At 44.1% G+C, this 27893-nt stretch overlaps 1 protein-coding gene across 1 annotated transcript in view; it reads left to right on the top strand.

Annotated features, from left to right (window-relative positions):
* Positions 1-26317, top strand: part of LOC139422656 (YTH domain-containing protein 1-like) — a 40941-nt gene extending 14624 nt beyond the window's left edge. Inside the window, exons 7-15 of the mRNA XM_071173821.1 lie at positions 1220-1337; positions 1739-1823; positions 7731-7900; positions 18255-18334; positions 20379-20415; positions 20750-20792; positions 22274-22339; positions 24745-24933; positions 25444-26317. Coding sequence (XP_071029922.1) covers positions 1220-1337; positions 1739-1823; positions 7731-7900; positions 18255-18334; positions 20379-20415; positions 20750-20792; positions 22274-22339; positions 24745-24933; positions 25444-25647 — 992 coding nt within the window. The 3' untranslated portion in view covers positions 25648-26317. The remainder of the gene's footprint in view (positions 1-1219; positions 1338-1738; positions 1824-7730; positions 7901-18254; positions 18335-20378; positions 20416-20749; positions 20793-22273; positions 22340-24744; positions 24934-25443) is intronic.
* The last annotated feature ends 1576 nt before the right edge of the window (positions 26318-27893 follow it).

Genomic DNA, 27893 nt, shown 5'->3' with positions numbered 1-27893 from the left:
ATGTGTTTCATTCATCCAGCTCCAGTAGAAGTGTCGGCTCCCCCAGGACTGGAGTTGGCTTTCCCCATGTATGTGTTTCATTCATCTCCAGCAGAAGTGTCGAGGCTCCCCCAGGACTGGAGTTGGCTTTCCCCATGTATGTGTTTCATTCATCCAGCTCCAGTAGAAGTGTCGAGGCTCCCCCAGGACTGGAGTTGGCTTTCCCCATGTATGTGTTTCATTCATCTCCAGCAGAAGTGTCAAGGCTCCCCCAGGACTGGAGTTGGCTTTCCCCATGTATGTGTTTCATTCATCCAGCTCCAGTAGAAGTGTCGGCTCCCCCAGGACTGGAGTTGGCTTTCCCCATGTATGTGTTTCATTCATCCAGCTCCAGTAGAAGTGTCGGCTCCCACAGGACTGGAGTTGGCTTTCCCCATGTATGTGTTTCATTCATCTCCAGTAGAAGTGTCGAGGCCTCCCCCAGGACTGGAGTTGGCTTTCCCCATGTATGTGTTTCATTCATCTCCAGCAGAAGTGTCAAGGCTCCCCCAGGACTGGAGTTGGCTTTCCCCATGTATGTGTTTCATTCATCCAGCTCCAGTAGAAGTGTCGGCTCCCCCAGGACTGGAGTTGGCTTTCCCCATGTATGTGTTTCATTCATCCAGCTCCAGTAGAAGTGTCGGCTCCCCCAGGACTGGAGTTGGCTTTCCCCATGTATGTGTTTCATTCATCTCCAGTAGAAGTGTCGAGGCTCCCCCAGGACTGGAGTTGGCTTTCCCCATGTATGTGTTTCATTCATCTCCAGCAGAAGTGTCAAGGCTCCCCCAGGACTGGAGTTGGCTTTCCCCATGTATGTGTTTCATTCATCTCCAGTAGAAGTGTCGAGGCCTCCCCCAGGACTGGAGTTGGCTTTCCCCATGTATGTGTTTCATTCATCTCCAGTAGAAGTGTCGAGGCTCCCCCAGGACTGGAGTTGGCTTTCCCCATGTATGTGTTTCATTCATCTCCAGCAGAAGTGTCGAGGCCTCCCCCAGGACTGGAGTTTTCCCAATGTTGTGTAAATGTTGATCACCTTTTTGACTCCAGAAAGCGGCAAGATGGCGAGACAAAGTCTCGTGAACTGAATGTGTCCTCCTGTGCGTAGTGAACTGAATATGGTCTGTCCTCCTGTGCGTAGTGTACTGAATATGGTCTGTCCTCCTGTGCGTAGTGTACTGAATGTGTCCTCCTGTGCGTGCAGGTTTTGCCAGGCTGTCCTCTGAGTCTCATCATGGAGGGTCTCCCATCCACTGGGTCCTGCCTGCTGGGATGAACGCCAAGATGCTGGGTGGGGTGTTCAAGATCGACTGGATCTGCAGGTAAGGCCTAAACCATGCCTTTTTATAATGTAGCTAGAATTCAAATGTAACTTCAGACAAAATTAATTACGGGACGATTTCCCTAGTCCGAAAGAACTCTATGGATAATCTCCATATAATTTTTATTTTACCTTTATTTAACTAAGCAAGTCAGTTAAGAACAAATTCTTATTTTCAATGACGGCCTAGGAACAGTGGGTTAACTGCCTGTTCAGGGGCAGAACAACAGATTTGTACCTTGTCAGCTCGGGGATTCGAACTTGCAACCTTTCGGATTACTAGTCCAACGCTCTAACCACTAGGCTACCCTGCCGCCCCTAAAGAGCTTTTAACCGCCCCTTGGTGTTTTGTCGTCCCAGACCTGTTTTTAAGACTTCTGCTCTAAACCATTTTGTTTTCAGACGGGAGTTGCCGTTCACTAAAACGGCTCACCTCTCCAACTCGTGGAACGAACACAAGCCTGTAAAGATCGGCCGAGACGGACAGGTAAACATTATTGATTAATCATTTCTATCCATGAGTCAGTCGGGCCCAGTCGCAATGCCGGACCGCGTATTGGACCCCTGGGCATGGGTTGAAAAACCCCGCCCTGTGACCTACCAGTCTATTTGTCCCCACATCTGTCTCCTCCTCTAATTCACCTCCTATATACACTACGTGACCAATAGTATGTGGACACCTGCTCTGTCGAACATCTCATTCCAAAATCATGGGCATAAATAAGGAGTTGGTCCTCCCTTTTGCTGCTATAACAGCCTCCAACTCTTCTGGGAAGTTTTTCCACTAGATGTTGGAACGTTGCTCCCGAGTGGCTCAGCGGTCTATGGCACCGCATCTCAGTGCAAGAGGCGTCAATACAGTCCCTGGTTCGAATCCAGGCTGTATCACATCCGACCGTGATATGATACTACCCCGGGTTTGGCCGGGGTAGGCCGTTATGGTGAATAAGAGTTTGTTCTTAACTAGTTAAATAAAGTTTAAATAAATGTTAAATGAAAACAATTCTGTGGGGTCTCCATTCAGCCACGAGCATTAGTGAGGTCGGCGATTAGGCCTGGCTCGCAGTCAGTTCAAATTTATCCAAAGGTGTTCGATGGGGTTGAGTTCAGGGCTCTGTGTTAGCCAGTCAAGTTCTTCCACACCGATCTTGACAAACCAATTCTGTATGGACCTCGCTTCGCGTTAAGATTTCCCTCCACTGGGGCCTAGGCCAAACCCTAGTCCTAGACTGAAAGAGACCAAAAGTATTGTAAACCATAAAAACAGCCTCAGACCATTATTCCCCCTCCACCAAACTTTACAGTTGGCATTCGGGCAATTAGTATTCTCCTGGCATCCGCCAAACCCAGATTCGACCTTCGGACTGCCAGATGGTGAAATGTGATTCATCACTCCAGAGGACACGTTTCCACTGCTCCAGTGTCCCATGGCGGCGAGCTTTACATCACTCCACCTGACGCTTGGCATTACGCATGGTGATCTTAGGCTTGTGTGCGGCTGCACCGCCATGGAAACCCATTTCATGAAGCTTCCGACAAACAGTTCTTGTGCAAAGGTTATTTCCAGAGGCAGTTTGGAACTCGGTAGTGAGTGTTGCAACCGAGGACAGACGATGTTTACGCTTTTCAGCACTCTGCGGTCCCGTTCTGTGAGCTTGTGTGGCCTACCACTTCGCGGCTGAGCCATTGTTGTTCCTAGACGTTTCCACTTCACAATAACAGCACTTAAAGTTGACCGGAGCGGCTCTAGCATGGCCAAAATTTGCCGAACTAACTTGTTAGAAAGATGGCATCCTATGACTGCCACGATAACAGTCACTGAGCTCTTCAGTAAGGTCACTGTTTGTCTATGGAGATTGCATGGCAGTGTGCTCGGTTTTATACACCTGTCAGCAACGGTTGTGGCTGAAATGGCCGACTCCATTAATTTGACGTTTAAATATATCTGTATCTATTGGTCTCGTCTAATTCACCTCTTTAGACAGAGCCTTCACAAAGTATTCACACCCCTTGACTTTTTCCACATTTTAATGTGTTAAAGCCTGAATTTATAATCGATTAAATTGACATTTTGGGTAACTGGCCTACACACAATACCCCATAATGTCTAATTGTTATTTAGAAAATGTATTAAAAATGAAAAGTTGAATAAGTATTCAACCCCTTTTATTATGACAAGCCTAAATAAGTTCAGGAGTAAACATGTACATAATAAGTTGCATGGACTCACTCTGTGTGGCATAAGTGTTTAATATGAGTTTTGAATGACTACCTCATCTCTGTACCTCACACATACATACAATTAGTCTGTAAGTCCCTCAGTCAAGCAGTGAATTTCAAACGGATTCAACCACAAAGACCAGGTAGATTTTTCAATGCCTTGCAAAGAAGGGTACCTATTGGTAATTGTTTTTATTAAATAATACACAAAAAAAACATATTGAATATCCCTTTGAACATGGTGAAGTTATTAATTACACTTTGGATGGTGTATCAATACACTCAGTCACCACAAAGATACAGGCGTCCTTCCTAACTCAGTTGCTGGAGAGGAAGGAAACCGCTCAGGGTTTTCGCCAGGAGACCAATGGTGACTTTGAAACAGTTAGTTTTATGGCTGTGATGAGACAAAACTGATGATGTATCAACAACGTTGTAGTTACGCACAATACTAACCTAAATTACAGAGTGAAATAAACCTGTACAGATTAGAAAATATTCCGAAACATGCATCCTGTTTGCAATAAGGCACTTAACATCAGTTTCTTGACCGAATCTTTTAATTCTGAGGCTCCGTATCAGTGAGTGTGCAAATTCTCTGTTTCTCGCAGGAATTTGGGACTTGGCTCATTTTCTCATGCCGAAACCAGATTAGATACAAAGCTATTTTAAAAAAACTTTAAACGACAAATAGAATATTCGCAATGTCAAGAAAGAAGCAACTACAATGTCAAAACATGATTTTTTTGTCATGTTCAGTACCATTTGCTTGATTTTTAAAGACCCGTGAGACTATGGTTTATTGCCATTAGTTAGCTAATTAACGTTGGCATTCTAGCAATGCTAGTGTTGGCTAGCACGCTCTAATATAGTCCAATGGAAACCGATGCAACCCTGCTGGCTACGTGACTAGCTTGATGACCGGTGGTGACCCATTTGAGATTTTAAGGGATTTAATTTGTGCGATTGTGCAGAAAATACTGTTTGATGGGCTAGCTAAGTTAACTAGCAAGGTATACCAGTTATCAAAATTATGTTTTATTTTCATCCAAATGATATGGAAACCGACTTAAACAAATGAACAATGAAAGGTATCTTTCATGGAAGATTCTTTATCCATAAAATAAAGTGGGCAGAGAACAAACTCCTTTTCAATTAGATTTTTAAATATTATTTTGAAATGATCAGTAAATGTGAAAACAACAGGCGCAAGACGCACCATAAAGGTATTTGCCAAATTTGAAAATTAATCTCTGTTATACCCCTCCCTGTCTGTTAGGTTTTATAAACTCTTTGTTTGCATGGCAGGACCAGTCAAAGACCGACTCTGGTGTTGTGTCAACATTAAACCGAGGATGGACTGTCCCAGGGGACGCAACAACACTGGCACATACACAGATGCAGTTCTCATGCAATTATCAGTAGTTAATAACAGTCAGTACACATACGTTCACATAGCTATGAGCTAGCATGTTGTAAAGTAGTTAGTTACTGCCCTGATGTCATCTCCATTATCTTGAGTAAAAGAAAAGAAAGCATATGACAGAATAGCTGTCAATACACTGCATGTTAGTCCACAATTTCTCTGACATTTGGCTTGTAGTTCTTGCGCAATAAATACATGGAGACTGTGTTCAAACAGGTAAAGGCCAAACTCACTTAAGTAAAATGGTAGAAATAGGCCTGTTTTTTTTTGTGTGTTTTTTAAAAACGTTGTGGCTGTGGTAACTAGTGATGACTTAGACTTGTCTTGACCCTAGTTACTGCCCTGATGACACAGACAGCTTCATCATCAACAGTAATGTGTGTTATGTTAATTACCCAGCCAAGCAGATACAAGGAGTAGTCATTTTGGTTGTAAAAGTGCATTATCAAAGAGATTTGTTCTCTCTTTAGAACAAAATGCAATTGACCACTTGGCTGTCTATTGTATCGCCCTGTCACAGGCCCTCCCCAGTCAACACCACCTCGTAAGACCGCGGTTCCCAAACTAGGGGTCGCCAAGTGGGGGTCGCCAAGTGGGGGTCACCTGTTGTAAAAATGGGGTCTTGGGAGAGTTTGGATGCACCTACTCATTTCTTCATTTTTACTATATTCTACATTGTAGAATAATAGTGAAGACATCAACACTATGAAATAACGCATGGAATCATGCAGTAACCAAACAAGTGTTAAAACAAGCAAAGAGAAATGACAGTCCATCATTACTTTAAGAAATGAAGTTCAGTCAATCCGGAACATTTCAAGAACTTTGAAAGTTTCTTCAAATGCAGTCGCAAAAACCATCCAGCGCTATGATGAAACTGGCTCTCATGAGGACCGCCACAGGAAAGGAAGACCCAGAGTTACCTCTGCTGCAGAGGATAAGTTCATTAGAGTTACCAGCCTCAGAAATTGCAGCCCAAATAAATGCTTCAGAGTTCAATTAACAGACACATCTCAACATCAACTGTTCAGAGGAGAATGCGTGAATCTGGCCTTCATGGTCAAATTGCTGCAAAGAAACCACTACTAAAGGACACCAATAAGAAGAAGAGACTTGCTTGGGCCAAGAAACACGAGCAATGGACATTAGACCGGTGGAAATCTGTCCTTTTAGTCTGAGTCCAAATTTGTGATTTTTGGTTCTAATCACTGTGTCTTTGTGAGATGCAGAGTAGGTGAATGGATGATCTCTGCATGTGTGGTTCCCACTGTGAAGCATGGAGGAGGAGGTGTTTTGCTGGTGACACTGTCTGTGATTTATTTAGAATTCAAGGCACACTTAACCAGCATGGCTACCACAGTATTCTGCAGCGATACGCCTTCTCATCTGGTTGTGGGTCTGCAAAATTAAGCAAATGGGATTGAACTCATGACAAAGTCATGTTTCGACATTATAGTGGCTGTTGATGTTTTGGTTTGTGTTTTTTTAGTGAAATTGCTAATATTTTATTCTTGTCATTTTAACTCTGATTTAACTACCGGTATGTATCTATTCTAATCTGGTTACGGCATGAGAAAATTCATCAAGTCCCAAATTCACACAAGATACTGCAAGATTTGACTCACTCACGGATACAGAGCCTCGGAAATACTAAAAGGTATGTTCACAGATTAGGAGCCACTCCCTAAAAAGAAACAGACACTGGGGAGACAAATTCACCTTTCAGAAGGACAATAACCTTAAACACAAGGCCAAATAAACACTGGAGTTGCTTACCAAGGCAACGTTGAATGTTCCTTGAATGGCCTCGTTACCAGTTTTAATTTAACTAGATTTTTGGCCTTGTGTATCTATGGCAAGACTTAAAAAATGGGTGTCAAGCACTGATCAGCACTTGGAAGAATTTGAAAAAGAATATTCAAATATTGACCAATCCAGGAGTGCAACTCTCTAGGAGATTTACCCAGAAAGACTCACTGCTTCAATCACTGCATTGAAAGGTACATTGAAAATGTATTGACTCAGTGGTGTGAATACTTATGTATTTCATTTTAAAACATTTCTAAAAACTTGTTTTCACTTTGTGTGTTTGTTTTGTGTGATGTTTTTATTTAAACCATTTTGAATTCCGGCTATAACACGACAAAAAGTGGAATAAGTCAAGGGGTATGAATACTTTCTGAAAGCACCATCTAGCCAATGAAGAGAACATACTATCCATCCTCCTGAAGTGCTGACCTGCTGCACCCTCGACAACAACTGTGGTTATTATTATTTGACCCAGCTGGTCATTTTATGAACATTTGAACATCTTGGCCATGTTCTGTTATAATCTCCACCCGGCACAGCCAGAAGAGGACTGGCCACCCCTCATAGCCTGGTTCCTCTCTAGGTTTCTTCCTAGGTTTTGGCCTTTTCTAGGGAGTTTTTCCTAGCCACCGTGCTTCTACACCTGCGTTGCTTGCTGTTTGGGGTTTTAGGCTGTGTTTCTGTACAGCACTTTGAGATATCAGCTGATGTAAGGGCTTTATAAATACATTTGATCCCTTGTCTCGCTAACTATTCACTGTCATGCAAATTACCCTAAAGAGTGACCGGCGGCTAACCAATTAACGGTTAACTGTTAGCATCCCAAAGGGGGGATAGTTTGGAGTGAATAGTTAAGACTAACTTGAACTTAGATTCACAGAGATTCTATGGGTTGATCTACTAATCTGTTTCCCCCCCCCCCCCCTTCCGGCCCTGCAGGAAATGGAGCCAGGGTGTGGAATGCAGCTGTGTGTGACGTTCCCCCAGGACGAGAGCATTAACTTGTTTCAAGTTATTCATAAAATGCGACACAAGAGGAGGATGCCTTCGGAGCCGCGCTCTCGAGGACGCCCGCCGCACAGAGAGCCCACCCGAGGCGACCCGGGAAGGTTAGACATTGTTATTTAGACTGCTAGTGAGCTCTTGTGATGACGGAGCGGTTACGATATGATCATCTAACCGTCCTTCCCAGAGTTCTCTGCCCTCATCACATCCCCACGAAGATGGGTACCTGAAATCCTCTGGGCTGCTGCCTAGGACTGTTTACAGCAGCTCTGAGGAGGATAGATCTATCTATCTATGGCCCAGCGCTAACCACGGTGTCTCTGTGGCCCAGCGCTAACCACGGTGTCTCTGTGGCCCAGCGCTAACCACGGTGTCTCTGTGGCCCAGCGCTAACCAGGGTGTCTCTGCGGCCCAGCGCTAACCAGGGTGTCTCTGCGGCCCAGCGCTAACCAGGGTGTCTCTGCGGCCCAGCGCTAACCAGGGTGTCTCTGCGGCCCAGCGCTAACCAGGGTGTCTCTGCGGCCCAGCGCTAACCAGGGTGTCTCTGCGGCCCAGCGCTAACCACGGTGTCTCTGCGGCCCAGCGCTAACCAGGGTACTAGTAGTTTGAGTCTGGCTTGTTTCTGTCTGCACGTGGTGGTGATGTGTAAAGAAACCGGTTTTAATTTGGGGGTCTTGATCTTTCCCTGTAATGAATACAGTCTCAATTTGAACCCCCTCACTAGCTACTTATTAAACCACCAATGTTTTAGTCGAGTTTATACACACTTTTCAATAGTCCATAGGTTCACTGCTTGAATGCATTTCTCTAGGTAAGTTGTTTTAAATTGGTTTCCACAGTATTTTCTTTCTATCCTGGGGAGATGAACTTAATAATATAAGGAGACTTGGGAACCTGGTCATGCAAGGGGACTTGGGAACCTGGTCATGCAAGGAGACTTGGGAACCTGGTCATGCAAGGGGACTTGGGAACCTGGTCATGCAAGGGGACTTGGGAACCTGGTCATGCAAGGGGACTTGGGAACCTGGTCATGCAAGGGGACTTGGGAACCTGGTCATGCGAGGGGACTTGGGAACCTGGTCATGCGAGGGGACTTGGGAACCTGGTCATGCGAGGGGACTTGGGAACCTGGTCATGCGAGGGGACTTGGGAACCTGGTCATGCGAGGGGACTTGGGAACCTGGTCATGCGAGGGGACTTGGGAACCTGGTCATGCGAGGGGACTTGGGAACCTGGTCATGCGAGGGGACTTGGGAACCTGGTCATGCGAGGGGACTTGGGAACCTGGTCATGCGAGGGGACTTGGGAACCTGGTCATGCGAGGGGACTTGGGAACCTGGTCATGCGAGGGGACTTGGGAACCTGGTCATGCGAGGGGACTTGGGAACCTGGTCATGCGAGGGGACTTGGGAACCTGGTCATGCGAGGGGACTTGGGAACCTGGTCATGCGAGGGGACTTGGGAACCTGGTCATGCGAGGGGACTTGGGAACCTGGTCATGCGAGGGGACTTGGGAACCTGGTCATGCGAGGGGACTTGGGAACCTGGTCATGCGAGGGGACTTGGGAACCTGGCGAGGGGACTTGGGAACCTGGTCATGCGAGGGGACTTGGGAACCTGGTCATGCGAGGGGACTTGGGAACCTGGTCATGCGAGGGGACTTGGGAACCTGGTCATGCGAGGGGACTTGGGAACCTGGTCATGCGAGGGGACTTGGGAACCTGGTCATGCGAGGGGACTTGGGAACCTGGTCATGCGAGGGGACTTGGGAACCTGGTCATGCGAGGGGACTTGGGAACCTGGTCATGCGAGGGGACTTGGGAACCTGGTCATGCGAGGGGACTTGGGAACCTGGTCATGCGAGGGGACTTGGGAACCTGGTCATGCGAGGGGACTTGGGAACCTGGTCATGCGAGGGGACTTGGGAACCTGGTCATGCGAGGGGACTTGGGAACCTGGTCATGCGAGGGGACTTGGGAACCTGGTCATGCGAGGGGACTTGGGAACCTGGTCATGCGAGGGGACTTGGGAACCTGGTCATGCGAGGGGACTTGGGAACCTGGTCATGCGAGGGGACTTGGGAACCTGGTCATGTAAGGGAACCTAGTCATGTGAGGGGACTTGGGAACCTGGTCATGCGAGGGGACTTGGGAACCTGGTCATGCGAGGGAACCTAGTCATGTGAGGGGACTTGGGAACCTAGTCATGCGAGGGGACTTGGGAACCTGGTCATGCGAGGGGACTTGGGAACCTGGTCATGCGAGGGGACTTGGGAACCTGGTCATGCGAGGGGACTTGGGAACCTGGTCATGCGAGGGAACCTAGTCATGTGAGGGGACTTGGGAACCTGGTCATGCGAGGGGACTTGGGAACCTGGTCATGCGAGGGGACTTGGGAACCTGGTCATGCGAGGGGACTTGGGAACCTGGTCATGTAAGGGAACCTAGTCATGTGAGGGGACTTGGGAACCTAGTCATGTGAGGGGACTTGGGAACCTGGTCATGTGAGGGGACTTGGGAACCTGGTCATGCGAGGGGACTTGGGAACCTGGTCATGCGAGGGAACCTAGTCATGTGAGGGGACTTGGGAACCTAGTCATGCGAGGGGACTTGGGAACCTGGTCATGCGAGGGGACTTGGGAACCTGGTCATGCGAGGGGACTTGGGAACCTGGTCATGCGAGGGGACCTGGTCATGCGAGGGAACCTAGTCATGTGAGGGGACTTGGGAACCTAGTCATGCGAGGGGACTTGGGAACCTGGTCATGCGAGGGGACTTGGGAACCTGGTCATGCGAGGGGACTTGGGAACCTGGTCATGCGAGGGGACTTGGGAACCTGGTCATGTAAGGGAACCTAGTCATGTGAGGGGACTTGGGAACCTAGTCATGTGAGGGGACTTGGGAACCTGGTCATGTGAGGGGACTTGGGAACCTGGTCATGCGAGGGGACTTGGGAACCTGGTCATGTAAGGGAACCTAGTCATGTGAGGGGACTTGGGAACCTGGTCATGTGAGGGGACTTGGGAACCTGGTCATGTGAGGGGACTTGGGAACCTGGTCATGTGAGGGGACTTGGGAACCTGGTCATGCGAGGGGACTTGGGAACCTGGTCATGTAAGGGAACCTAGTCATGTGAGGGGACTTGGGAACCTAGTCATGTGAGGGGACTTGGGAACCTGGTCATGTGAGGGGACTTGGGAACCTGGTCATGTGAGGGGACTTGGGAACCTGGTCATGCGAGGGGACTTGGGAACCTGGTCATGTAAGGGAACCTAGTCATGTGAGGGGACTTGGGAACCTAGTCATGTGAGGGGTCTTGGGAACCTGGTCATGTGAGGGGACTTGGGAACCTGGTCATGTGAGGGGATCTTCTGTTGGTGGTTAGGGAAACCTAAAGGACTAGGACAGGAGTGTTTCCATACCCCGACCTAAAGGGCAGGAGTGTTAGTTAGGAGACCCAGAGGCAGAGTGATACAAACCCACCTCTTTCCCTTTCTAAGGCCTTAATGAACTGAGAATGACACCACAAGGAAGGGAAGGTCTAAGCCAAAGAGGGTCGGTCACCTTTTGGTTTTATAAAACGGCCGACGTGAAGCTCATCCTCCGTTTTGTTTTTGTTTTGATTGCAATGGACTGACTCAATCAGACCCTTCTTTGCCCTCTCAGCCAGGCCCCTCCTTGTCATGTATTTGTGGCTGTAGACCCTAAACCATAAGATGGACTGTCTATATGAACTTCTGATTACTTAACGAGCAACGGTAACACAACTACAAGAAAGCGTTATGTTACCATTTTAACCAGCTCTTACTAATTTACCTGGTGACAGTTAACTCGGCTGTTTAAATGTTTTATATTTTTAACTATCTGGTTGATTTTTAATATAACATGAAAGGTGTGACGTTTCAGTGCGTACATTGTTTTATGTTGATGGCTAGTCAGAAGCAGTGACTATGTACGGGATAATCAACTCAGGGCTTTATGGACTTACATTATTTTCCAGAGAACGTATAGAGCCCCGAGTCGATTATCCCTTTTATACCATGGCTATATAGAAATGTCTTCCAACATCCACTGAAGTAGCTAGCACGTTTACTAGATAGTTACAGTAGTTGCCGTGGTAACCAAACACTCGCTAGTTTAGCTAACCAAACCATCAGTACTAGCTTGCTATTACGAAAATCGAATTCAACACTAACAATACTGTTTTCAATTCAACTTTTACTTACAAAAAACAGCTCAAACAAAATATGTAAAAGTGAACTATACCCATTGAATTCCACCATGCAAATATACTGTGCGTTATAGGGAAATAATGCACGCTCTAGAATGCCCTTCAAGCCAATCAGAAAGGAGTATTCAACAATGCCATGATATAAATTGGTTTAATTGTTATATTGATTGGCTAGTCAGAAGCAATAACTATACTGGTTTAATGCAGATAATACAGTTTCTAGCTCGTTATTGGAACAACGTGGAAATGTATTAAAAACTGTCACAAGAATTTTCATAATAATTAGTCAGACTCAGCTTATTCAAAATATTAGTACTGTTTATTCAGAGGACGTTCTGAAGTCCTCTATACAAAGACATCCATTTTATAGCTGCACACCTACATCCACACAAACAGTAGGTATCCTACGCACATACTTCCACACAAACAGTAGGTGAGTTTTATCCTTCTCCGTAGTTCTCACCACTGTGTATCACCACCCAGCCGACAGGTCCATTCCCCCGAGATTAGGGAAACCTTGAGAAGTACTCCCTATGCTCTCATAGGTTCCTCAGAGGCCTAGCCAGGTTGGTCCAAACACAGTTTTAATTGTTCTACGGTATTTTCCTTCGGCCCCCACGTACAAGTTCAAATGCTAAGCTACGCCTTGCTCAGACAGTCTGTTTTTCCACTATACAGACACATTGTTTAACCTAATTCTGACTAAAACTACACGCATCATCAAATTATAATTTTATGATTCTAATCAATTTCATACAATTATAAGGTTTCAGAGTGGAATTATTTAATCATTATCTTTCAACATTTAAATTAATTTATCAAAAACATGGGCCAACTCCCAAAGATGGGTGCCAAGGAGGTAAATAACAGATGCCCCAAACCTCTTTTTTTTAATTTTTTTTATTTAAAAAAAATATCTAACAAGAATGTACCTCAAGAGTTAAGCTACTGTAAACATCATGCTTAAGCTGCATGGAACTAACTGGTGAATTAGCTGCATGGAACTAACTGGTGAATTAGCTGCATGGAACTAACTGGGGAATTAGCTGCATGGAACTAACTGGGGAATTAGCTGCATGGAACTAACTGGTGAATTAGCTGCATGGAACTAACTGGGGAATTAGCTGCATGGAACTAACTGGGGAATTAGCTGCATGGAACTAACTGGGGAATTAGCTGCATGGAACTAACTGGGGAATTAGCTGCATGGAACTAACTGGGGAATTAGCTGCATGGAACTAACTGGGGAATTAGCTGCATGGAACTAACTGGTGAATTAGCTGCATGGAACTAACTGGTGAATTAGCTGCATGGAACTAACTGGTGAATTAGCTGCATGGAACTAACTGGTGAATTAGCTGCATGGAACTAACTGGTGAATTAGCTGCATGGAACTAACTGGTGAATTAGCTGCATGGAACTAACTGGGGAATTAGCTGCATGGAACTAACTGGTGAATTAGCTGCATGGAACTAACTGGGGAATTAGCTGCATGGAACTAACTGGGGAATTAGCTGCATGGAACTAACTGGGGAATTAGCTGCATGGAACTAACTGGGGAATTAGCTGCATGGAACTAACTGGTGAATTAGCTGCATGGAACTAACTGGTGAATTAGCTGCATGGAACTAACTGGGGAATTAGCTGCATGGAACTAACTGGTGAATTAGCTGCATGGAGCTAACTGGTGAATTAGCTGCATGGAGCTAACTGGTGAATTAGCTGCATGGAGCTAACTGGTGAATTAGCTGCATGGAGCTAACTGGTGAATTAGCTGCATGGAACTAACTGGTGAATTAGCTGTCTACAAGCAGTAAAATGTCATTGAGAGTATAATGGGTGATCAAGCAGTAAAATGTCATTGAGAGTATAATGGGTGATCAAGCAGTAAAATGTCATTGAGAGTATAATGGGTGATCAAGCAGTAAAATGTCATTGAGAGTATAATGGGTGATCAAGCAGTAAAATGTCATTGAGAATATAATGGGTGATCAAGCAGTAAAATGTCATTGAGAGTATAATGGGTGATCAAGCAGTAAAATGTCATTGAGAGTATAATGGGTGATCAAGCAGTAAAATGTCATTGAGAGTATAATGGGTGATCAAGCAGTAAAATGTCATTGAGAATATAATGGGTGATCAAGCAGTAAAATGTCATTGAGAATATAATGGGTGATCAAGCAGTAAAATGTCATTGAGAATATAATGGGTGATCAAGCAGTAAAATGTCATTGAGAATATAATGGGTGATCAAGCAGTAAAATGTCATTGAGAATATAATGGGTGATAGTCTGCTCAGTATAACTGTCTGTACGTGTTTAGTGTTTTTAAACTACGACTATCAAAACATTCAATGAAATCTTCAGTTTTGGACATGAAAAAAGTTTCCACCCTTTTCTGGAGGTGGATACAATGGCAATATGACAGGTGATATGACAGGTGATATAGCCTAAATCACCTTATTTCTCAATCTGTTAATTGTGTTATGGAATAATCTGTTCAGATTGCTTCAGAAATGTTTGTATTAGGATATTAAAGGACGGTGCTCTATCTGTTATAGGGCTACTAGGATGTTGTGCTGTATCTGTTATAGGGCTACTAGGATGTTGTGCTGTATCTATGATGTTATAGGGCTACTAGGATGTTGTGCTGTATCTATGATGTTATAGGGCTACTGGGATGTTGTGCTGTATCTATGATGTTATAGGGCTACTGGGATGTTGTGCTGTATCTATGATGTTATAGGGCTACTGGGATGTTGTGCTGTATCTATGATGTTATAGGGCTACTGGGATGTTGTGCTGTATCTATGATGTTATAGGGCTACTGGGATGTTGTGCTGTATCTATGATGTTATAGGGCTACTGGGATGTTGTGCTGTATCTATGATGTTATAGGGCTACTGGGATGTTGTGCTGTATCTATGATGTTACAGGGCTACTGGGATGTTGTGCTGTATCTGTTATAGGGCTACTAGGGTGTTGTGCTGTATCTATGATGTTATAGGGCTACTGGGATGTTGTGCTGTATCTGTTATAGGGCTACTGGGATGTTGTGCTGTATCTGTTATAGGGCTACTGGGATGTTGTGCTGTATCTGTTATAGGGCTACTGGGATGTTGTGCTGTATCTGTTATAGGGCTACTGGGATGTTGTGCTGTATCTGTTATAGGGCTACTGGGATGTTGTGCTGTATCTGTTATAGGGCTACTGGGATGTTGTGCTGTATCTGTTATAGGGCTACTGGGATGTTGTGCTGTATCTGTTATAGGGCTACTGGGATGTTGTGCTCTATCTGTGATGTTATAGGGCTACTGGGATGTTGTGCTCTATCTGTGATGTTATAGGGCTACTGGGATGTTGTGCTCTATCTGTGACGTTATAGGGCTACTGGGATGTTGTGCTGCATCTATGATGTTATAGGGCTACTGGGATGGGATGATGTGCTGTATCTGTGATGTTATAGGGCTACTGGGATGTTGTGCTGTATCTGTTATAGGGCTACTGGGATGTTGTGCTGTATCTGTTATAGGGCTACTGGGATGTTGTGCTGTATCTGTTATAGGGCTACTGGGATGTTGTGCTGTATCTGTTATAGGGCTACTGGGATGTTGTGCTGTATCTGTTATAGGGCTACTGGGATGTTGTGCTCTATCTGTGATGTTATAGGGCTACTGGGATGTTGTGCTCTATCTGTGATGTTATAGGGCTACTGGGATGTTGTGCTCTATCTGTGATGTTATAGGGCTACTGGGATGTTGTGCTGTATCTGTGACGTTATAGGGCTACTGGGATGTTGTGCTGTATCTATGATGTTATAGGGCTACTAGGATGTTGTGCTGTATCTATGATGTTATAGGGCTACTGGGATGTTGTGCTGTATCTATGATGTTATAGGGCTACTGGGATGTTGTGCTGTATCTATGATGTTATAGGGCTACTGGGATGTTGTGCTGTATCTATGATGTTATAGGGCTACTGGGATGTTGTGCTGTATCTATGATGTTATAGGGCTACTGGGATGTTGTGCTGTATCTATGATGTTATAGGGCTACTGGGATGTTGTGCTGTATCTATGATGTTATAGGGCTACTGGGATGTTGTGCTGTATCTATGATGTTATAGGGCTACTGGGATGTTGTGCTGTATCTATGATGTTATAGGGCTACTGGGATGTTGTGCTGTATCTATGATGTTACAGGGCTACTGGGATGTTGTGCTGTATCTGTTATAGGGCTACTAGGGTGTTGTGCTGTATCTATGATGTTATAGGGCTACTGGGATGTTGTGCTGTATCTGTTATAGGGCTACTGGGATGTTGTGCTGTATCTGTTATAGGGCTACTGGGATGTTGTGCTGTATCTGTTATAGGGCTACTGGGATGTTGTGCTGTATCTGTTATAGGGCTACTGGGATGTTGTGCTGTATCTGTTATAGGGCTACTGGGATGTTGTGCTGTATCTGTTATAGGGCTACTGGGATGTTGTGCTGTATCTGTTATAGGGCTACTGGGATGTTGTGCTCTATCTGTGATGTTATAGGGCTACTGGGATGTTGTGCTCTATCTGTGATGTTATAGGGCTACTGGGATGTTGTGCTCTATCTGTGACGTTATAGGGCTACTGGGATGTTGTGCTGCATCTATGATGTTATAGGGCTACTGGGATGGGATGATGTGCTGTATCTGTGATGTTATAGGGCTACTGGGATGTTGTGCTGTATCTGTTATAGGGCTACTGGGATGTTGTGCTGTATCTGTTATAGGGCTACTGGGATGTTGTGCTGTATCTGTTATAGGGCTACTGGGATGTTGTGCTGTATCTGTTATAGGGCTACTGGGATGTTGTGCTCTATCTGTGATGTTATAGGGCTACTGGGATGTTGTGCTCTATCTGTGATGTTATAGGGCTACTGGGATGTTGTGCTCTATCTGTGATGTTATAGGGCTACTGGGATGTTGTGCTGTATCTGTGACGTTATAGGGCTACTGGGATGTTGTGCTGCATCTATGATGTTATAGGGCTACTGGGATGGGATGATGTGCTGTATCTGTGATGTTATAGGGCTACTGGGATGTTGTGCTGTATCTGTTATAGGGCTACTGGGATGTTGTTATAGGGCTACTAGGATGTTGTGCTGTATCTATGATGTTTTAGGGCTACTGGGATGTTGTGCTGTATCTGTTATAGGGCTACTGGGATGTTGTGCTTTATCTATGATGTTATAGGGCTACTAGGATGTTGTGCTGTATCTGTTATAGGGCTACTGGGATGTTGTGCTGTATCTATGATGTTATAGGGCTACTGGGATGTTGTGCTCTATCTGTGATGTTATAGGGCTACTGGGATGTTGTGCTGCATCTATGATGTTATAGGGCTACTGGGATGGGATGATGTGCTGTATCTGTGATGTTATAGGGCTACTGGGATGTTGTGCTGTATCTGTTATAGGGCTACTGGGATGTTGTGCTGTATCTGTTATAGGGCTACTGGGATGTTGTGCTGTATCTGTTATAGGGCTACTGGGATGTTGTGCTCTATCTGTGATGTTATAGGGCTACTGGGATGGGATGATGTGCTGTATCTGTGATGTTATAGGGCTACTGGGATGTTGTGCTGTATCTGTTATAGGGCTACTCGGATGTTGTTATAGGGCTACTAGGATGTTGTGCTGTATCTATGATGTTTTAGGGCTACTGGGATGTTGTGCTGTATCTATGATGTTATAGGGCTACTGGGATGTTGTGCTGTATCTATGATGTTATAGGGCTACTGGGATGTTGTGCTGTATCTGTTATAGGGCTACTGGGATGTTGTGCTGTATCTATGATGTTATAGGGCTACTAGGATGTTGTGCTGTATCTATGATGTTATAGGGCTACTGGGATGTTGTGCTGTATCTATGATGTTATAGGGCTACTGGGATGTTGTGCTGTATCTATGATGTTATAGGGCTACTGGGATGTTGTGCTGTATCTGTTATAGGGCTACTAGGGTGTTGTGCTGTATCTATGATGTTTTAGGGCTACTGGGATGTTGTGCTGTATCTGTTATAGGGCTACTAGGATGTTGTGCTGTATCTATGATGTTATAGGGCTACTGGGATGTTGTGCTGTATCTATGATGTTATAGGGCTACTGGGATGTTGTGCTGTATCTGTTATAGGGCTACTGGGATGTTGTGCTTTATCTTGTGTTTTCTTGTCTCAATTGTTTGCCTAATTCATGTAGGGGTCGGCCAGAGGAAAATGCCATTCACAACAGGAAACGGCCGAGGATTGATTATCCAGCAGAGTTCCCACAGAGACCAGGTTACTATTACTACCATATGAATTGGTACAGTATGAAAATGATCTATGTCCCTAATGTCACCCTATTCCCTATATAGTGCACTACTTTATACCAGAGCCCTATGGAACCATATTCCCTATATAGTGCACTACTTTAGGCCAGAGCCCTATGGAACCCTATTCCCTATATAGTGCACTACTTTAGGCCAGAGCCCTATGGAACCCTATTCCCTATATAGTGCACTACTTTAGGCCAGAGCCCTATGGAACCCTATTCCCTACATAGTGCACTACTTTAGGCCAGAGCCCTATGGAACCCTATTCCCTATATATTTAGTGCACTATTTTTGACCTGTGCCCGCCCACCATTTGGGCACATAACTACTTATTGTATTGGGTACAGTTTGTTGTTTATTATAAGGACAGGAAATGCCAACCCGATGGTCAACCATGAGCAGTAGGTCTGTTAGGAACAAACCATGGTGCTGAAAGTCGTCGTTTATCAAACACTTCTACATTCGTTACTAAATTATGCCGTACGTAAATTGAGATTTATTTAACTGTCGCTATATATATATATATATATATATATATATATATATATATATATATATATATATATATATATATAAGCATGTTTTCATTGATAATTCAGAGCCATATTATATTTGTAAGGGCGTGAACGAGCACCAGAACCCCAAAAACGGCCTCCGTTCACCCTCTGTGGTAACAAAAACGGCCTCATTTGCTGTATGGTTTGTAGATGTTGGAAGGGGGCCATGATCGTTCAGATAAAGTGCAATGGCAAATTTTGATGACATTTTTGTAGAGCTGTGGGCAGAATGTTGTATTTTTTAATTATTCTGTTCAAACCATTTAAAGTAAATACAACAGCCCACGCTGTGAACAATTACAATGATTAATTGTTCAATATTTCGTTTTATCAATTGATGTTTCTATGGCCTGCCTTGGTTTAGGCTCTGAGATCAATAGATTGATGTTTCTATGGCCTGCCTTGGTTTAGGCTCTGAGATCAATAGATTGATGTTTCTATGCTCTGCCATTATTATAATCCCGGTGCGTCAAACACCTGTTTTGCGATTTGCCGTCAACTTCAAAATGTATAAATACCTTTGCTTTGGACAGCTGGTGCGCACAAGGTTTGGAGTATTTGTGTGTGTGCACGCACCTCGATAAATGTGGCCACGGGAAATAAACAGAAAATGGTAGCCGACGTTCTGCGGTCAGAGGTGATTGGACGGCCACCTGCTGCGCATGGCCAACGTTGGTGTTGGTCTGTCTTGTCCTTTTATTGGTAACAGGATCTGAACGATAGAACGTGGTCTTGAAAACTACTTGGAGTTTCAAATGAAAGCTCAGTGGATCCATTCATGCAACCATATGGACAAAAGGTTGAATCCAGATGAACGATTGTCTACTGTTACAACTATGGGTTACTATGGGTACATGTGACTGACTGCTGTCTGAATGTCTACTGTTACAACTATGGGTTACTATGGGTACAAGTGACTGACTGCTGTCTGAATGTCTACTGTTACAACTATGGGTTACTATGGGTACAAGTGACTGACTGCTGTCTGAATGTCTACTGTTACAACTATGGGTTACTATGGGTACAAGTGACTGACTGCTGTCTGAATTGCATTTTATATGATACTATGGTATTTGGTATTGTAATGTTTTCCACTCTTTGGGGTGGTATTGTTATTAATCAGAGTGTGCGATATAAAACCATAATGTTAAGTAGTATATTATGTATTCTTTGACGTGTGTGTTCATAAGTACCTATTCAAGATCGTATTGACTACTGGTGACTGACTATATCAGGACCGAACATTTAGGAAACCAGAGCTAGTGTCTCTACTGGTGACTGACTATATCAGGACCAAACGTAGAGAAACCAGAGCTAGTGTCTCTACTGGTGACTGACTATATCAGGACCAAACGTTTAGGAAACCAGAGCTAGTGTATTTTTGTAGACAGAGAGGTGTTACATCGGGACATACTCGCCAGTCAGTGAATCAGCTTCTCTCTCTTCGTACAGGCTTTACACTGGACCCTCGCAACCCGCCAGTTGACCGGTAAGTACCTCACAACAGACTCACCTTTGACCCCAAATCTAAACCCTAGCCCATAGGCACTTGTGTAGCTTGGAGAGGATTGGGTAGGGTATAAGCAATACAGTAAACCTTTCACCTGGCCTATCAGGCCAAGACAAAGCTGGCACCATATTGCTTCCATCAACCCAGTCTTCTTAGTGCTCCACAAGTGACAAGTGGTCGATTTTAGGGCACGTGGTTCCTCTCCACCATCATTCTTCTTTCCACCAATCATTTCCTTGCCCTTCCTCTCTCCACCAATCATTCCCAGCCCCTTGCCCTCCCCCAACCAATAATCAGTCAATTTTTCCCCAAGGCGGTTCCCCACTGGAGTGAGGAGAGATGTTTTTCTCAATGGGGTGAGTTCAGGGGCACCCTGCTATTGATTTCAGTTATATATTAAACTGTTTTTGATATTCATAGCAACATGATGTGGGTAATTTGATCCCCAGTCCTATTGATAGTAACATGATGTGGTTCATTTGATCCCCAGTCCTATTGATAGTAACATGATGTGGTTCATTTGATCCCCAGTCCTATTGATAGTAACATGATGTGGTTCATTTGATCCCCAGTCCTATTGATAGTAACATGATGTGGTTCATTTGATCCCCAGTCCTATTGATAGTAACATGATGTGGTTCATTTGATCCCCAGTCCTATTGATAGTAACATGATGTGGTTCATTTGATCCCCAGTCCTATTGATAGTAACATGATGTGGTTCATTTGATCCCCAGTCCTATTGATAGTAACATGATGTGGTTCATTTGATCCCCAGTCCTATTGATAGTAACATGATGTGGTTCATTTGGTCCCCAGTCCTATTGATAGTAACATGATGTGGTTCATTTGATCCCCAGTCCTATTGATAGTAACATGATGTGGTTCATTTGATCCCCAGTCCTATTGATAGTAACATGATGTGGTTCATTTGATCCCCAGTCCTATTGATAGTAACATGATGCGGTTCATTTGATCCCCAGTCCTATTGATAGTAACATGATGTGGTTCATTTGATCCCCAGTCCTATTGATAGTAACATGATGTGGTTCATTTGATCCCCAGTCCTATTGATAGTAACATGATGTGGTTCATTTGATCCCCAGTCCTATTGATAGTAACATGATGTGGTTCATTTGATCCCCAGTCCTATTGATAGTAACATGATGTGGTTCATTTGATCCCCAGTCCTATTGATAGTAACATGATGTGGTTCATTTGATCCCCAGTCCTATTGATAGTAACATGATGTGGTTCATTTGATCCCCAGTCCTATTGATAGTAACATGATGTGGTTCATTTGATCCCCAGTCCTATTGATAGTAACATGATGTGGTTCATTTGGTCCCCAGTCCTATTGATAGTAACATGATGTGGTTCATTTGATCCCCAGTCCTATTGATAGTAACATGATGTGGTTCATTTGATCCCCAGTCCTATTGATAGTAACATGATGTGGTTCATTTGATCCCCAGTCCTATTGATAGTAACATGATGTGGTTCATTTGATCCCCAGTCCTATTGATAGTAACATGATGTGGTTCATTTGATCCCCAGTCCTATTGATAGTAACATGATGCGGTTCATTTGATCCCCAGTCCTATTGATAGTAACATGATGTGGTTCATTTGATCCCCAGTCCTATTGATAGTAACATGATGTGGTTCATTTGATCCCCAGTCCTATTGATAGTAACATGATGTGGGTCATTTGATCCCCAGTCCTATTGATAGTAACATGATGTGGGTCATTTGATCCCCAGTCCTATTGATAGTAACATGTGGTTAATTTGATCCCCAGTCCTATTGATAGTAACATGTGGTTCATTTGATCCACAGTCCTACAATGATTACATGAGAGAGTTCCACCACACCATTGGGCAGCCTCCTCCTTGGCAAGGAATGGTATGTTAAAAATGATTTAGAATGTACATGTTACATGTTGTAGATGCTAAATGTTCTAGAATCGGCCCTTTGTCCCTAAGCAATTTGTATGTCTAGTCCTAAATGTGGGACTTGGTGAAAAATGTCCATCTGACGCTAGTGGTAATTTATCATACCATCCTGGTCAGCAGCATACCACCCTGGTCAGCAGCATACAACCCTGGTCAGCAGCATACCACCCTGCATCCCACTACAGGCTTACTTCTGAAGCTAAGCAGGGTTGGTCCTGGTTGGTCTCTGAATGGGAGACCAGATGCTGCTGGGAGTGGTGTTGGAGGGCCAGTAGGAGGCACCCTTTCCTCTGGTCTAAAAAAATATCCCAATGGCCCAGGGCAGTGATTTGGGACATTGCCCTAAGTAGGGTGCTGTCTTTCAGATGGAACGTTAAACGGGTGTCATGACTCTGTGGTCCCTAAATATCCCATGGCACTTAACGTAAGAGTAGGGGTGTCAACCCCGGGGTCCTGGCTAAATTCCCAATCTGGCCCTCATATCATCACGATCACCTAATTATCCCCAGTTTACAAAATGGCTCATTCATCCCCCTCTCCCGTGTTGCTATAAATGAGAATGTGTTCTCAGTCAACTTTAAAACGTTTAAAAAAAAGGGTCAAATAAAATATCAATCTCCCTCTTGCCTTCATTATGTGCTTTCAGTAAATTGACCTGATGTGTAACTATGCTCAATCTGAATGACCGATAGCGCGTGATCTTCATCTAGATTGGTTGATTGCCAGTATCTGATGGTATGAAAGATATTTGTACTGTGCTAAATCAAACTCTGCTGAGAATTAAAGAATTAAAGAGAGAATTAAAGCAACTCGCCCCAGCTTTTCACCCTGAAAAATTTACTATTTACATATTATTATTTACATATTATTCTAACAAATGCCCCTCGTAAGTTTATAGCCAATGGGGTATTTGCCAACGAGTTCAGTAACCATTGTCCTGTTTCCTGTATAAAAAAATGTTAAGCTTCCTAAATCTCACTTGCGTGTTATTACAAAGAGACATTGTAGGAATTTTATCCTCTCTGGGATATGTGGGACGGTAGCGTCCCACTTGGCCAAAAGCCAGTGAAAATGCAGAGCGCAAAATTCAAATAAATTACTATTCAAAATAAAACTCATGAAATCACACATGGGCTCCTTGGGATGTTTAAAGCTTGGGAAATATTTTTGTATCCAAATCCGGCTTTAAACTTCTTCACAACAGTATCTCGGACTTGCCGGGTGTGTTCCTTGTTCTTCATGATGCTCTCTGCGCTTTTAACGGACCTCTGAGACTATCACAGTGCAGGTGCATTTATACGGAGACTTGATTACACACAGGTGGATTGTATTTATCATCATTAGTCATTTAGGTCAACATTGGATCATTCAGAGATCCTCACTGAACTTCTGGAGAGAGTTTGCTGCACTGAAAGTAAAGGGGCTGAATAATTTTTCAGTTTTTGATTTGTTAAAAAAGTTTGAAATATCCAATAAATGTCGTTCCACTTCATGATTGTGTCCCACTTGTTGTTGATTCTTCACAAAAAAATAGTTTTATATCTTTATGTTTGAAGCCTGAAATGTGGCAAAAGGTCGCAAAGTTCAAGGGGGACCGAATACTTTCGCAAGGCACTGTGTGTGTGTATATATATATATATATATGTGTGTGTGTGTAAAAAAAAAAATATATATATATATTTTTTTTTTTTACTTGACGATTGTTTCTGGTGATATTCCTAAGATATGTCTTTCCCCTACATAAAGGAGGAGATCCTTCTGACTTCGTTTATTTGGAATTTGGACGGTAGTTATCTTGCCTTTTCCAAAGTTTTAGAATCTCTGGCCAACTGATACCTAAGAACTTTTTTATTCGTAATGTGCACCAATCCGGTTTTAGACTTGGACATAGCAGTGTTTCAGCTGCTTGTTTCAGATCAGTGTCTGTACTGTATAAACCTGTCAGCAACGGGCGTGGCTGAAGTAGTCCAATCCACTCATTTTTGAAGGGGTGTCCACATACTGCTGTGTGTGTGTGTGTGTGTGTGGAGGGTGGAGGTAGGGTAGTGTGTGTGTGTGTGTGTGGTGTGTGTGTGTGTGTGTGTGTGTGTATATATAGTGTTGATACATCTCTATCTAGTTTCATATATCTACATCTCTATGGTTTGATAAATAAAAAGAGAAAAATGCAGCTAAACGAAAGACCTGATTGGTCGAAACAGGTTGCCGTATGCGACCTTCTGTAATATAATAGGCTGATCTGCTCCTACACTGACCACTTTATCTACCTGCCATTCAGGGGACTTTTTTTTCCCCCTCTGACCTGTTCATCCATTAATTGTATACATCTAATAAGATGCTCCTTTTTGTCTGTAGGCACAGTACCCTGGGATGGAGCAGCAACCTCACCACCCGTTCTACCAGCACCATCCTCCTCCTCCCCAGTCACACCCACCCTATGCTGGGCAACACCCTGTACCACACGAAGCCCGCTTCAGAGAACCTGTACCACACGACGCCCGCTTCAGAGAGAAGAGACTTGTCCGCTCCTATAGCTCCAGCGTGGTAAACGCTTATTTCTGTCTGCTCTGATGTGATTTACTTGTTTTAAAAGAGGACATTCACACTTGGAGGGCAGTGGAAGTTGATTTAAAAACGCAACAGAAAATTACAAATGAAGACTTAAGGGCTGAATTAATTACTTTTAGTTTTTTTTATCAATATAAAGAAGAGCTTTTATCAACTTCCACTGAGTGGCTGGATATCCTCGGCACTTCAGTTTACTCCTCGTGCACCTTGTTTGGAGCGAGATGGTGTCGGTGTTCCCTTGTCTTTTGTAGTGACCACTTGTTTTGCCATACGACACAACTGTGGAAATGTTTCATTTAGTTACAATACAGGTGTTATGAGTAGTTTGCTCCACTGAGCTCGTACTTGATAGGTGTCCAGTGCCCAGCCTACCCAACAGAAGGACTGTGCATTACCCATTCACATATCAAATGTTCACTTCAATGTGTTAATGTCCAGAGGGGTGAGTTTTTAACTAGTGAACGCCACATCTCTCTCCCTCCGCAGCATGACTATGATATGCGCGTGGATGACTTCCTGAGACGGACCCAGGCCGTGGTGACCGGTCGCCGCAGCCGTCCGCGGGAACGAGACAGGCAAAGGGAGCGAGAACGGCCCAGAGATGCCCGCCGGGACCGAGATCGTGGACGCGACCGGGAGAGAGACAGGATCAGGGACAGGGAGAAGGAGAGGGGGCACCACAGGAGATAATCAGGGACTAAAATTAAAACAGCAAGTCCTCTGCAGTAGTTTATTTTACCGCGTTTCCTTTTTATAAATAAGCTGTGTCTTTTTAAGTGATTGTGTACTCTTGTTTTTTTTTTACGTTATGTTGTCAAGTCATCCGCTCATGTGTATCATAAAAGCAGTGTAACTGAGCAAAGGCAGTACCAGGAGAAAGGGGTTTGGAGCGTCAAACTATTGCAGATGTTTATGTTCGTTTGTTTTAGTTTCTTCCTGAGATCCAGACAGACAGTAATGACTTTTTAAATGTTTTTCATTCCACATTGTGTTTTTGTGTTGTTCATAATTGTACCTGGTTCACATTTTAAGATGTTGCTACTTCAAGGGGTGTAATTGAGTTGTACTGAATCTGTTGTAGTAAATCTCTTTTGTTTCCTGGTCTTTTTAGTTTCAAGACGTTTCATTTTTTCCTTCTAGTGTTTTTAACCGGTCCAGAAGCAAAAAGCAATATTGTCTGTCTAGATCTTGATTTTCTGAAGTTTAAATCCAGACTCTAATCAGTGCTGTAAGGCGATGAGAGAATGTTTGCTTGGGGGGGAGGGAAAAAGTATGTTTTGAAGGTCTGTTTTGTACAACAAAAATACTGTGTATTTTACTACTGTCGTCAGTTGATAAGTAAAAGACTGGTCTGGATTGATTCACTTTACAGAAACTGTTTTTACTCAGAACAAAGTATATTTTTAAGGCATTCAAACCTTTATGAAACCAGTCATAACACCTTTGTGTGTTGAAGTATAATAAATAATAAAACGCTTTACATCACGATGAACATCGTAATCAATGGTTCGTATATATACTGATAGGGGGCGCTGTGTTGTTCGTATATATACTGATAGGGGGCGCTGTGTCGTTCGTATATATACTGATAGGGGGCGCTGTGTCGTTCGTATATATACTGATAGGGGGCGCTGTGTTGTTCGTATATATACTGATAGGGGGCGCTGTGTCGTTCGTATATATACTGATAGGGGGCGCTGTGTCGTTCGTATATATACTGATAGGGGGTGCTGTGTCGTTCGTGTATATATATATACTGATAGGGGGCGCTGTGTCGTTCGTATATATACTGATAGGGGGCGCTGTGTCGTTCGTATATATACTGATAGGGGGTGCTGTGTCGTTCGTGTATATATACTGATAGGGGGCGCTGTGTCGTTCGTATATATACTGATAGGGGGCGCTGTGTTCGTATATATACTGATAGGGGGCGCTGTGTTGTTCGTATATATACTGATAGGGGGCGCTGTGTCGTTCGTGTATATATACTGATAGGGGGTGCTGTGTCGTTCGTGTATATATACTGATAGGGGGCGCTGTGTTGTTCGTATATATACTGATAGGGGGCGCTGTGTCGTTCGTATATATACTGATAGGGGGCGCTGTGTCGTTCGTATATATACTGATAGGGGGCGCTGTGTCGTTCGTATATATACTGATAGGGGGTGCTGTGTCGTTCGTGTATATATACTGATAGGGGGCGCTGTGTCGTTCGTATATATACTGATAGGGGGCGCTGTGTTCGTATATATACTGATAGGGGGCGCTGTGTTGTTCGTATATATACTGATAGGGGCGCTGTGTCGTTCGTGTATATATACTGATAGGGGGTGCTGTGTCGTTCGTGTATATATACTGATAGGGGGCGCTGTGTTCGTATATATACTGATAGGGGGCGCTGTGTCGTTCGTATATATACTGATAGGGGGCGCTGTGTCGTTCGTATATATACTGATAGGGGGCGCTGTGTCGTTCGTATATATACTGATAGGGGTCGCTGTGTCGTTCGTATATATACTGATAGGGGTCGCTGTGTCGTTCGTATATATACTGATAGGGGGCGCTGTGTCGAAGCCACCGTACCTCCATCTTGGCACTCCCTCACCCTTTGTAAAACATCTATTTTAATTTATTACAGACACCTGTAAGGGTGTAAAGTGACCCGGTGTAGAAAGCCTAGTGGTTAAGCGCGTTGAGCCAATGACCGAAAGGTTGCTGGTTCGAATCCTCGACCGGGCAAGGTGTAAAAAAAAAAAATACAAAAAATCTGCCTTTGAACAAGTCAGTTAACAACAACAACCCAAAATGCTGAAGACATTTCAATTCAACACATTGTTGTGCAACTGACTAGGTATCCCCAACTGACTAGGTATCCCCAACTGACGAGGGAGGTTTCCCCAACTGACTAGGTATCCCCTTTGTCTCTGTGTGACTGT

Source organism: Oncorhynchus clarkii, chromosome 12 (genome assembly GCF_045791955.1).
Source record: "Oncorhynchus clarkii lewisi isolate Uvic-CL-2024 chromosome 12, UVic_Ocla_1.0, whole genome shotgun sequence".
Taxonomy (NCBI): domain Eukaryota; kingdom Metazoa; phylum Chordata; class Actinopteri; order Salmoniformes; family Salmonidae; genus Oncorhynchus; species Oncorhynchus clarkii.
This window is presented reverse-complemented; position numbering and strand designations above follow the sequence as displayed.